Source organism: Neolamprologus multifasciatus, chromosome 7, assembly GCF_963576455.1.
Source record: "Neolamprologus multifasciatus chromosome 7, fNeoMul1.2, whole genome shotgun sequence".
NCBI classification, from domain to species: Eukaryota; Metazoa; Chordata; class Actinopteri; order Cichliformes; family Cichlidae; genus Neolamprologus; species Neolamprologus multifasciatus.
Window position 1 is genome coordinate 5172637 of NC_140445.1, and position 11957 is coordinate 5184593.

The 11957-nt window shown below is 38.9% G+C and overlaps 1 protein-coding gene across 1 annotated transcript; it reads left to right on the plus strand.

The window, feature by feature from the left end:
- The first annotated feature begins 983 nt into the window (after nt 1–983).
- On the plus strand, nt 984–11576 carry tmem231 (transmembrane protein 231). The gene is made up of 7 exons (XM_085168695.1): nt 984–1409; nt 2281–2447; nt 3623–3751; nt 6288–6431; nt 7120–7201; nt 7288–7393; nt 9579–11576. Exons 1-7 carry the CDS (start codon nt 1271–1273, stop codon nt 9739–9741), a joined length of 930 nt encoding a protein of 309 aa, XP_085024821.1. The 5' UTR covers nt 984–1270; the 3' UTR covers nt 9742–11576.
- Nucleotides 11577–11957: the final 381 nt, after the last annotated feature.

The following is an 11957-nucleotide window of genomic DNA, read 5'->3' on the forward strand; positions in this document are numbered from 1 at the left end:
GACAAATATTGGACTTTTAACTGTATTTTCATACCTTTTACAGCTTTTCCCACCTCATAGCCCTTCATAACAAAGTAATTAAGTAACAAATAAGCAATTAAATGATGCTCTACTAGAGCAATTTATTGATTTGCAAAAAGTCCACAGACAAAAAATAAAATAAAAGATTAACAACTAAAACTTTCTGTTATATAATTACAGAACAGTCTGGGCAATGAGATAGCAGAATTGCTTCTCTAATTTTACACATGTATTTTTTTTTACAATATAAGCCCAGAATCATTAAGGCTGGTGTTACTTTTTCACTAACTACAGTAAAAAAAAAAAAAAACGTTATCATGTAGAAAAACCGATTTGGACTTTAAATGTGCAGTTAAACCTCTGGTCAATGACAATAAACAGAGTTTCACTCATCTGGCCCACTTAAGATCAAAGTGGTCTGCATGTGGGCCACAATGTAAAATGAATTTGACATCGGTGTTAATGCATAATGAACCCATCCAACCATCCATAATAATAATAATAATAATAATAATAATAATAATAATAATAAACACAAAATTATCTTTAATGATTATTTATTTTCTATTGTGTACAATTATATATTATGTAGCAATTAATGTCTTATTTTAAGATGAAAACTACCACACAGAATTTCATTATGTGACGTCATAGTGAAAAATAAATAATATTTAGATTGGCATGTAAAGGGAAAATGCAAAATGAACAGAAAGTGATAGAAAAAACCCAACAGACACGTGTTTGCAGACATACCCAACTGAAAACATAGGCAAATACAGGAAGTGGCCTGAAACGGGTGCAAATTGACAAGATGCAAAATGACCAAGGCACAAAGTAAGAGACACAAAACTGCCTCAAAGAGAAACTAAAAAATAATCAGAGACCCCCCTATCCTCAAAAAGATTGAAAAAAAAAACCTCTGCTAAGGGTGCTCCTCACCGTGCTGGTATCGCGTGAATGCAGCACAAACGCGAACACTGGCAGCCATGGTAACCGCCAGACGCTAAGCTAGGAAGGAACATGGCGCGGTACTTGGTGCTAACATAAATAGCATGTTAATTCACTGTGTTTTTGACCAGTGCCCTACTAGAGTCACTTCATTACGGAAGCGGTTAGATGACTAAGGGATAATTTGTGCTTGCTTAGCATTTTATTGTCGGTTTGCCCACGCTGATCCTCCGAGGGCTTTCCGTCGGTTTAGCATCTTTGCTATCTGGAAGACTGAGCTGTTTATACCTCCAGCACACTTATGGCTTTCTATGAGGTGTACTCTCACCCGGCTTTGATTCGGTACAAAACGAGCGTGTGCACGAAAGCCACGTTGTTCCTGGTTGTGGTTCTGTGCCTCACCTACATCCCGCCTCTGCTGGTTGCTTACAGGAGCCAAGGTACATTTACGGTCCAGAAACTCTACATGCGCTCTAAAAACTACACCCTTTAACAGCCACACATGCCACGCTAATAGAAGCAAAATATTTGTTTGCACGTCACTCGTGGAAAAACACCCGGGTTGCGCCACGCCATGGAATTTTCATAAATAATAATGTTAGCTGGTAAAGCAAAATCCAGTGGCACTTCCTCTATTCTCCCAAGTCTGCTAGGTATCAAAGCATGGGACAAGCCACGAAGTTTTAAATTACATTTATAAAACTCCCGATTGAAGCTTTTATACACCTATTAAGATTCATTTTGCACTATCAGACTTCATTTATCTCTGTCAGGAATCACAGGCTCCCTGTTTCTCTTATTGCTCTCGTATGACTGTGAAACATATGTTAAAACGCTTAATTCATGTCTGCTTTAAACAGAAAACACATAGAAAGCATTGTACGTGGTTGTTTGATTGCATCACAGGTTCTAATTATTTTCACGTTTATTATTACAACTGATAAACGAGTGGTTGGTGGTGTCCATGTGTAAAATGACAACAGAGTTGAAAACAGAAGCCTTCAGTGACATCATCAAGCTGCTTCTGTTTTCTAAATGAGAATCATTTAAGAAAGGAAATTTAGTATTATCTTCACTGACTTTGAATACAGCATGGTTGTTGGAGCCAGACCGGCTGATTTGAGTCTTTCAGAAACTGCTGATTTACCGGAATTTACTGGGATTTCCCCACACAAATATCTCAGCTCCAGTCTCTTGACCTCCAAGGAGTGGTCCCGCAATTTATTTATTTATTTCAAATGGGTGTTAGTCTGATTTATTTTGCATATGTTTGTAATTGCTCCTTGTTCTCATACTTGTTTTTAATTTTAGGTTTTTGGATAAAAAGGAGCACTTATGAGGAACAGCCAGTTGTGAGATTCCAGTATCAGACTCTGCTTGTTGCAGCAACCAGTACTGGGGGAGAATATGTCGCCTGGAGTACCTTCCCCCAACTTAACAACATGCTAGGAGCCAACCTCCGGATTCCTGCTGTCACTGTAAGAATGTGTTCACAACACCCCACTCAAATCAGCACGATGCTTAAGTTCTCTGGTAACAAACTACAGCAGAATCGATCCTGTTTTAATAGAAGACATGATGTTTAAGTAATGAACTAAAGCACTGTGTTCACAGTTGATTTTTTTGAGCAGATGACTGGATTGGATTAGATGAGATTAGACAGGTGATTAGAGTTTATGCTGAAATCAGAATTTAGAAGTAAGAAACTTGGCCGTGGTGTAAGCTTCATTTTCGTGCTCATTCTGTGTATTTGTGAATGGTGCTTGTGACCAAAGTGGCTGTTAGTGAGTGCATCAGTGTTTTTCATCAGTAGGACCCAAGCAGCAACTTATGGGGCTGAGAAATGAAGTTAAGGCCAAAACATGCAGTTCCACTGATTCCCTTTTGGGGCCTTCTCAAAGAGTAAGGGAGTCTCCATACACTCCCATTTAGTGCTGTGGGGAGTTTTTGTCAATGTCACAAGGTTACTGTTGAATTTCATTTATGTGGCTGAGCCGTTAGCTTGCTTTGAATTAGGAGGCAGCTTTGTTAAGGCGAGTGTGTCCAGTGAAGCAATGTTTTTCAGGTGGGCCAGTTAAATGTAAATTTTGCTCGTTTATCTCAGGATGGTGGTGCATGAGATGCAGCTTCTTGTTCTTGTTTTTAGTAATTATTACATTTATTTAATGCAATATCAATATTTGGTGTCCCCATGTTGATACAAAACTGCCTCACAAAATCAGTCACTATAGAATAGCTGCATATTTTGGCATTTATGTATTGGTTTAATATTTTTCAGCTCCAATACGAACTTGTAATAAATGTACAAAAACATTAGGTAAGTCTGCATTGTACTGAAAGGCCTCACGTGGCAATTACTTTGATTTTCTTATTCCATACAATAATTAATGATTTCACTGTGTGTGATATATTAGAAATGTCAATTATGTTATTTTTCCTTGTAGTCCAGTTGCTCAGTGAGCAGTTTGAGTTTACTGTCATTGAAAAGCTGGAAAACGTATTAAGTAACAAGCCCTGGTTTAAAAAAGTGTCCGTTCCTGCATAATAAACATCATGTTTGTTACTGTTTATACTGAACAGTGGACAGATATGATTTTATTTACTTTTAATAACAGTAGAGTCTGCTTTCTTCTTCTGTGACTGCACTTTGCAGGTGAGAGAAGAGGACCAGAACCAGGATGGGAAACTGGACCTCCTGGTCTTTCAGCTGCAGCTTCCTCTGAAACCCAATGAGCAGGTGTACAGCATTCAGCTGCTGCTCACCTTCAGCTACCAGCTCTTTGTATGTATCCCACAGCATTACCCACTCGCACAGACACTCCATGAATCTGTTAAGCTAGTTAGTGCAAATTAAAGGTTGCACATTGGGCCATAAATAACACGGTTCACCACTAAAGATGCTCCAAAAAGGCACCAACAGCAATAAGATGGCCAAGAGGTCCACGTTACTGACTTTAGATAGTTTAGGTTTGACCTTTCCTCTGTAGGACACACCTTTTAATCAGACAAGGCTTTCTGCTAACTTTAAACCTGAGAAGGAGCCATAAAAAGTTTATTTCTTTCACTTACGAAACTAATAATAATAATAAAACTTGTGAGGTAATGGTGGGGCTGGAACTAAGAGGCACAGATCACCATGTGATTTTTATCAGTTTTAATAGCTTTGGGGGATTTTTTAAAAGCCTTTTAAGCAGTTTTAAATGTCAATATTTCTCTCACTCTGCCTGCTAAAAATAGAATTAAAGCTGCAAGCAGCGATGAGAGGGCCCCCGCACCCTGGCTTATATCCAGGTGCGCTGCGGTTGAGCCATGCTGGACACCTATGCCCACTAGGTGGCGATGGAGAATACCATCTAATGATCTCTGAAGCATATCAGACGTTAGCTGTGTCCCAATTCAGGGTCTGCACGCTTGAAGTACGCATTTTAAGTACGGTTACGTCACCGCCAGGCGACGACGGCTGTCCCAATTCGAAGTGTACTTCAAATGCATACTCCGAATGCGCCGTCGATTTCCCCAAATATCAAGCGTGGTCCGGTGCTTCAACCGCACGCTTTGTGGTCCCATATATCCCACAATTCATAGCGCGGCGGTGGGTGTGGATAATTTTGCCACAAAATACGGCAGAAGGGAGCGGCCAAGAGTGAACTGTCAAAAGTAAGTACTGAATATTATGTCACTTATTTATGTGCGAATGTTTAATAACGAAGAACATTAAAACATTGCTGTTGGCCACATGTCGGCAAAGTTATGTGACATTAGTGATGTTTGTACTTCCAGCGTTAACTTGGTTTTAAAGCCTCTACTTCTAAATATACATATAGTCGACCTCAATCTTACAGAGAATCTGATGATTTTATGGATAATTAAAGTCAGTCATATATCCACAAACACAACAAGCTGAAAGTCAGTATATATATATATATATATATATATATGTATATATATATATATATATATATATATATCATAATAATCTGACAATACTATAATATTGGCCATATTATATTTACATTACCATAGTGAGTTGACTTTAGTCTCATGAACAACATTAACTAATTATTATTTACTAGCTAATCTTAAATAACTGTTCAGTACAGAAATGAAGCCCAACAATCATGTTTTACAGTCCTGTGGTCTCAGCCTCAGATACTCAACTAATCAAAGTGATGTCATGACAAAAATGAATGACCAACAAAACAATTTTCTCCTTCATTTCTGTCAAACAAAGCTGTATGTAACGTGTCTTGCGGTTAGTATCATGGTTGCTAGGCAACCTGAACAGCGCGACGAAGCATATACCGTCCCATTTCACACGCCTCTCACTTCCGCACTTCTCGTACTTATAGTACGTACCGTACGTAGTGCGCGTAGTGCGCGTACTTCAAGCGTGCAGACCCTGAAATGGGACACAGCGGTTGAAGCACAAGTGAAGACAGGAAATAACCTACTGTGTATTTTCTGTCTCCACTAGGTGGCGCCATAAGTGTGACCTAATATTGGCACACAGATGTCTCTAGACTCGCATCGAGGCTGTGAAGTTTGGGACATACTGGACGATGTTTAGCTGAGATTTGACAATATCGTGTCCTGTGGCGAATGAGTGAAAATTAGCGTGCCGCCAGGACCACGCCTTTTCGTGAAAATTCAAAAGCTTCGCAATTTAACATCACTGAAGCCTTTAGATTGTACTCACCAAAGCTCATGTAGATCTGATAAAAACCCTGGGAGGAGTTAGCTAACGTACGAGGCCTGAAAATGGACGAAATTGCTGCAAAATTCCACTTTAAATTAAAAATGGCTGACTTCCTGTTAGGTTTAGGTCAATGGGCCCCTGGACGTTTTGTTTGTTTCATGTTATGCATGTTTACCAAATTTGACTCATGTAGCTCAGCTATGTGTCTGTAGTACTTCTTAATAGCCAGCATCGGTGGCGCTCTAGAGCCATTTTGAAACGCTAAATTGGTGAAATATGTCAATTTTATGTAAATTTTCAGCAGATCTGAGGCGTATGCACAATTTCACGAGTTTTTGAGCCTCAAATAGGCGATTCATTTGCCTGAATATTGATAAACAACAGAGCAGATACAATAACTTCACACTTTTAGTGCTCGGGCCCCAATTATTACATGTGTAAACACATTTTTCCAGACAGTTAATAAATGTTACCTGTTTAATAACAGGTATTTCAAAGTGCTGTAAATAATAAAATGTGGCCTTCGGTGTGACAGCACCACAGCAGGGCCTTTAGGACAGTCTACGGCTGGTGGTTCAGCTAAAGCAGAGCGTAATATTTGTTGTTGTTGTTGTTTTCCCAGCGGATGTCCACCGTGGTGATGCAGAGTCTGGCATACATGCAGCACTCCTCTTCTGTCCCCGGAGCTAAGCTGTTCATCAGCGGAGACCTGAGGCTGCAGCAGAGAACGCCTTTGCCTCACAGGGGGCTCTACAATATTTATAATGTAAGAGGACACGGGATCACCACCTTTTTCTCTCGCTACACCCTTTAGAGTAGATGAGTGCTTTGCTGCCACATTCTGAGCCTGGAGCGGAGCAGAAAGGCACTTTTAAGATCTGATATCCAAAAGGTTCGTGCTTCAGTGGTTAGTGTCATTGTCGTATGCATGTGTTTGGTTTGCTAACAATGTTTGCTAATGTTAAATTAAACACACCAACCACATCCCAAGTGTCGTGCTTTACAAGAAGGGTCATTCACAGCAGAACAGTAGCTTCTTATCTTTTCTGTCTTCTGTAAAGGCGTGTGTTTGTTAAGCACTCACTACCACTGTAACAGCCCACTGAACGTGCTTTTAAACTGGGTGTATACATGATGGTGTCAGAGAAGCACCTGCCCAAATTTGCATCCATATGGTGTCATTTTTTAGAATATGTGTGACTTAGACATCCACAGCAAATGTAACTCCACATAAAACAAAACAAATCTGCATAAAATACTCCTGAAGTATTTATCTAAAGTTTACTTCAATATCAGAGTAATTCAGCTAGTGATTTTAGCCATCGCAATAACCCCGTATAAAAATATATTTGCAGTACACCATGCATGTTTGCTGTGTCAGTGTTAATACACACTGTGGGGGATGATTATACGTTAATGTGCTATGTTTTCTCTTCCTCCACGTTGATGCTAAGGTGTCGGTGATCGATGGCTCCAGCCCTTTTGCGAGCACGTATGACCTCGAGAACATAATCAGGAGCTACCAGAACAGAAACTGTGAGTTGACAAAGGCGCTGCTCTTGTTCGGTTTGATGTAAATTTAGTCAAATTTTGCAAATGTGTATTTTTTTTTCCTGCCACAGTGACCACAGTGCTGTCCTGCCCAATCCCCGTGTGGACTATAGGACGAGCTGCTGCTGCTCCCTTTGAGCTTAAAGCTGAAATCCGCTACCCTGTGGAGGTCATCAGATATCCTTTTGATAAATACATTAAAATGGACATGTTTGTTTTCACATAGCGTAACCTTCAAAAAAATATATCTTTGAATACTTTCTATGGATAAGGTTTATTTAAGGTGGGACGCTACAGGCAAAGCATGTTTTTTTTCATGCACTGCTCAATTTTGAGCTTCCGAGGTATTTTATATAGTCTTGTCAGTCCTCTGACAGGCTTTTGAGATGGTAATACAAAGGAAATGTCCAGAACACACACTGAGATGCTCGTTTTACACCTCTGGTGATGCACATGTATGTAAATTACTGTCATTTTCCAATACAAAGCTTTAACAGTTGTTTTATTACACTCCGACATACTCATCATTTGCATACACCAGCGTTCCCTGTTTTATTCCTGCCTGTATCGTGATGATTTGCATGGTCTTTTTGGCTTTAGAATATGAATTTCATTGTGTATTTTCTGATACATGAAGCGATAAAGAGAGATCTCAAACACTACCTCTATAAAAACCTTGAACTCATTTGGGGGCGATCCTTCATTTGGACATTTTTGAAACCTCGTAATGTAAAAAATAATTATAAATAATTTAAGTAAACATTCTGTCAGTATATGTTAGCTCCATGTCTCCAGAAGCCCAGAAACATTTCATAATAAAAAAGAGGTTTATGAGTAAACTTTATCTCATGTAAGTAGACTTTTATTGGACATGTTTTCCATAGCAGTGCTGTACATGCATAAAACTGGAAAACATTAACTTATATCAGAAGTCATGACATGAAAGTTAGTCATTCGAGGTAAAGGGAGGCTGTAGCAACAAACCTCTGAATGTTTATTCTCTGGAAAATCTAATATTATTTCCTCTTTACTCAATCAGGCGTCACATAGCTTTGTTGTTCAAAGCACTGTAAAATAATTCTGCAAAATCACTGCGTCAGAAAAAGTAAGTAAAATGAATGTGGTGAGTTAGAATAACATGCAGGAGCTTAATTAACTAAGTGCTTTAATTTAGTTGGTAATTCAGCTCCTTTTGCATGATGTTAACATTTTATGTCAGGAGACTGGGATGTGATTTTCTTTGTCCCATTCCGTGCTTTACTTATTCACATGCTAAACTTTGCTATGAGGCTTTGGGTGAAAGAAAAGTCAGTTAAAATTCAGAAACTTGTAAAACATGAGTACAGAAAATTTAGAGCACGGATGTTAAACTCATTAAAGTGACTTAAGTGACTTTAAAAAAAAAAATCATTAAACTGACTTAAGTGACTTAAAAATCATTAAAGTGACTTAAGTAATTTAAAGAACTTTTTTGTCATTGTAGTTATACAACAAAATTTGTTTGTTAGCTCACAGAGGCCAGCAGCAAAAAAACAAGAAACAGCATAGTAACATAATACAGTCACATTATACAGTGGGCCACATACAGCCCACGCTCCGACGTTAAGTGGGCCAGAGGTGTTAGACTCCCCTTTCTGTCACTGTACAGAGGTTTAACTGCACATTTAATCCTGGAGATGTCTTAATATAAGAATAAGAAGTGCAATTACAACATTACATTTACGTCATTTTTCTGCACAGTAGAGAAACAGATGTGTAAAAGTTAAAAGAAAAAGTTCTGGTAGTTCATTGTTCTAACATGTAATTATCCTGAAAAAAAAATTCTGTCATTTAATTGTTTGTGTATTTTATTTAATTCATTTGGTGTATTAAATGTCCAAATGCTGTCCAAAGACATGCAACTTGTGGGGATAGGTTAATTGGATAATCCAAATTGCCACTAGGTGTGAATGTGCGAGTGAAAGTGAGTGCGAATGGTTGTCTGTCTCTGTGTGTTGGCCCTGCGACAGACTGGCGACCTGTCCAGGGTGTACCCTGCCTCTCGCCCTATGACAGCTGGGATAGGCTCCAGCGCCCCCCGCGACCCTGAAAAGGATAAGCGGAAGTGGATGGATGGATGGCATTTGGTGTAGTGTGAATGACCTTAAAAAAGGTCATTGGTAGTAGCAGAAGCTGTAAACTGTGCCAAAATACAGTTAAAAATTAAAAATGTGTGCCGTTGCATTCACATCTGCCAAAGTAGTCCAGAGGCCCATACTGGAGTCTTTGTTGGGCTGATTCTGATTCTAATGTTTGACACCCCTGATTTTGGGGTGTGGTGTCTAAATTTTGTCATTGTTTCTGCCTTGACTTCTCCCTCCACCTATCGCCCCGGCTTCTGGGAAACCATCAAATTTGCCTGGATTCAATATGTCAGCATCCTCCTCATCTTCCTCTGGGTCTTTGAACGCATCCAGAGATTCGTTTTCCAGAACCAGGTTCTGACAACTGTCCCAGTCCCAGTGGGAAAACCCCACATGTCATGATGGTAGTGCTTCGACCTCCTTATTCAGCCTGCCCACAATCTTCTTTTTCCTTGTTCCTCTTTAAACTTCCTGCTGCTGTTGCCTCGCGTGTGTTAACTCAGGTTTACAGTTAGCAGTAAGTGCTGCCCCATCATCGTCCAGAAAACCTGCTTTGGTGATCTGAAACGCATTCACACATTAGGACCAGGCAGCATCCTCGTAACACCAGTACAACCAGTCACACTGCTGCACATTATATTTTAAAACTGCTTTGATATTTGCTAGAAAGCAGAATCAGTCTGTCTTTTGTTGCACGCAGGAACTTAAAACACAAAAAGTAGTGTCTGAAAGGTTAGACTCATTCAAGGTTCCTTCCTTTGTGCAGAGACAACAGTGCACGTAGTGCTGATTGACCTGTGCTGGCACAACTCAACAGCTGCCTCTATGCGATAAAGCGCACTGAAGGTGTACGACTCACAGATGTCCTGTTATCTCGAACATCCGTGGGCGTGGCAGTGTTAAAAACAAACTGTCTGTTGAAGTTAGGAGTTTGGAGATATTTTTTGTGAGAAACGGAGTTTCTGTATGAATGAAATCCCATGTAGCAAATCTTGAAGATTTTCAAATTTTATTTCTTTTTTCTTTACCACCTGAGGAGCAATGGAGCAACCTCCTCTAATAAAGCTGAATAGTTGTTTCTCTGAAAAGTGGATCTTTTTCTTTCTGCTGCTGTTTTCTAGCAACTGTTTAGGAGATATGAGAAGAGTTTGTGCTATCGTGTGAGTGTATGTGGCAGAATCAGCCTTTTGTGTTGTGGCATAATGGATAATAAATATTTTTTACAGTTTTAACTATGTGTGTCTGCTTTAACCATAACATGTGTGTGATGATTTCCTAAGAAATGAAAACTAAAACCTGTTTTTTTTTAAGTATTCAGACTTTTTCTATTGTTTTTTTTAATGTTTTGTGACTTTTTCACGAAGCCATAACCCCAAATCACAACAATATTCATCTTAAGACACTTTATATCATAGGGTTAATAACCAATGATCTAATTGTGAAAGCACTTCAAAGGAGTTCACAACAACTGAGCTAATGGAGGCCTGCCAGTAACCAGAGATCATTAATGTGCAATCCTAGCATGCGAAATACCAGAAGGAACTAAGTGTGAGAAAATGAGATAATGTTAATCATGAGGTTCAAAAGAATTAATGGTTAACCGATCCTATCATCAGAATATTTAGGCAGAGCAAATAGCCAACACAGCTCGAACTGGCTGAAGGATGATTCTCTCCATGTCTTGGAGTTGTCCAGTCAGGACACAGCCCTAATCCTCAAGATTAGGACAGAAGAATTTTTCTTTGTGTGTTAGGAAGCATTCCTGGTGGTGCACAAACCAGTTTCTCATTAACATTTACTCTTGGAAATAAAAAGGTGACAAGCATTTCATGTTTTATTACACATGTCCTTTAAGCTTTGGTGCTTGGAGGAGGAGGAGGAGCAGTGTGTGTGTTGCTGGTTGGCTTGACCGATGTTTTTGTAGCAGTCCAAGCTCCTCTGTGTCTTTCCCCTTTTGGCCATTCAGGGCTTTGCACAAACAGCAGATGTTTTTATTCAGTGTGCGTACAACATGGACAGCCAGCAGGCTGTGAGCAGAGTGGTTTAGAATGGCCAACTTCACTTTCAAGCCTTTTAACATGTCACCAAGTTCTTACTGTTAATTGCAAAATTCATGAAACACCCCCCATTTCTTTATTTGTTGATAAGAAAATGGGAAATTGGAGCAGCGATTTATTGATACATCTGCAAACATACATGGAAATACAGATTATGAGGCAAAAATAGAGTCTGTATAAATCTAAGTTTGAAAATCAATATTTAGTATGACAACTTTTTAAACCAATCATATAGATCAGGAGTGTCAAACTCAAATACACAGTGGGCCAAAATTCAAAACTGGATCAAAGTCGCGGGCTAACATTAATATTCATTGAAAAAAAATCTTCTTCCAAATATAATAAGGAATCTTTTCTTATGGACTCAAACAAGTTTAGCTGAAAAACTGAATATGGAACAAGCAAATCTTAATGCTAAACAATATATATAACTTATATAAACGTATATATAACTTAATATTGCACACATGCAAAATCGAAATTCCAATTAAATAACACATCAGTGGAATTCATTTCTTAAATAAAAATTGTATTTGCAGCCTTTTGAATTAAATTTGATCA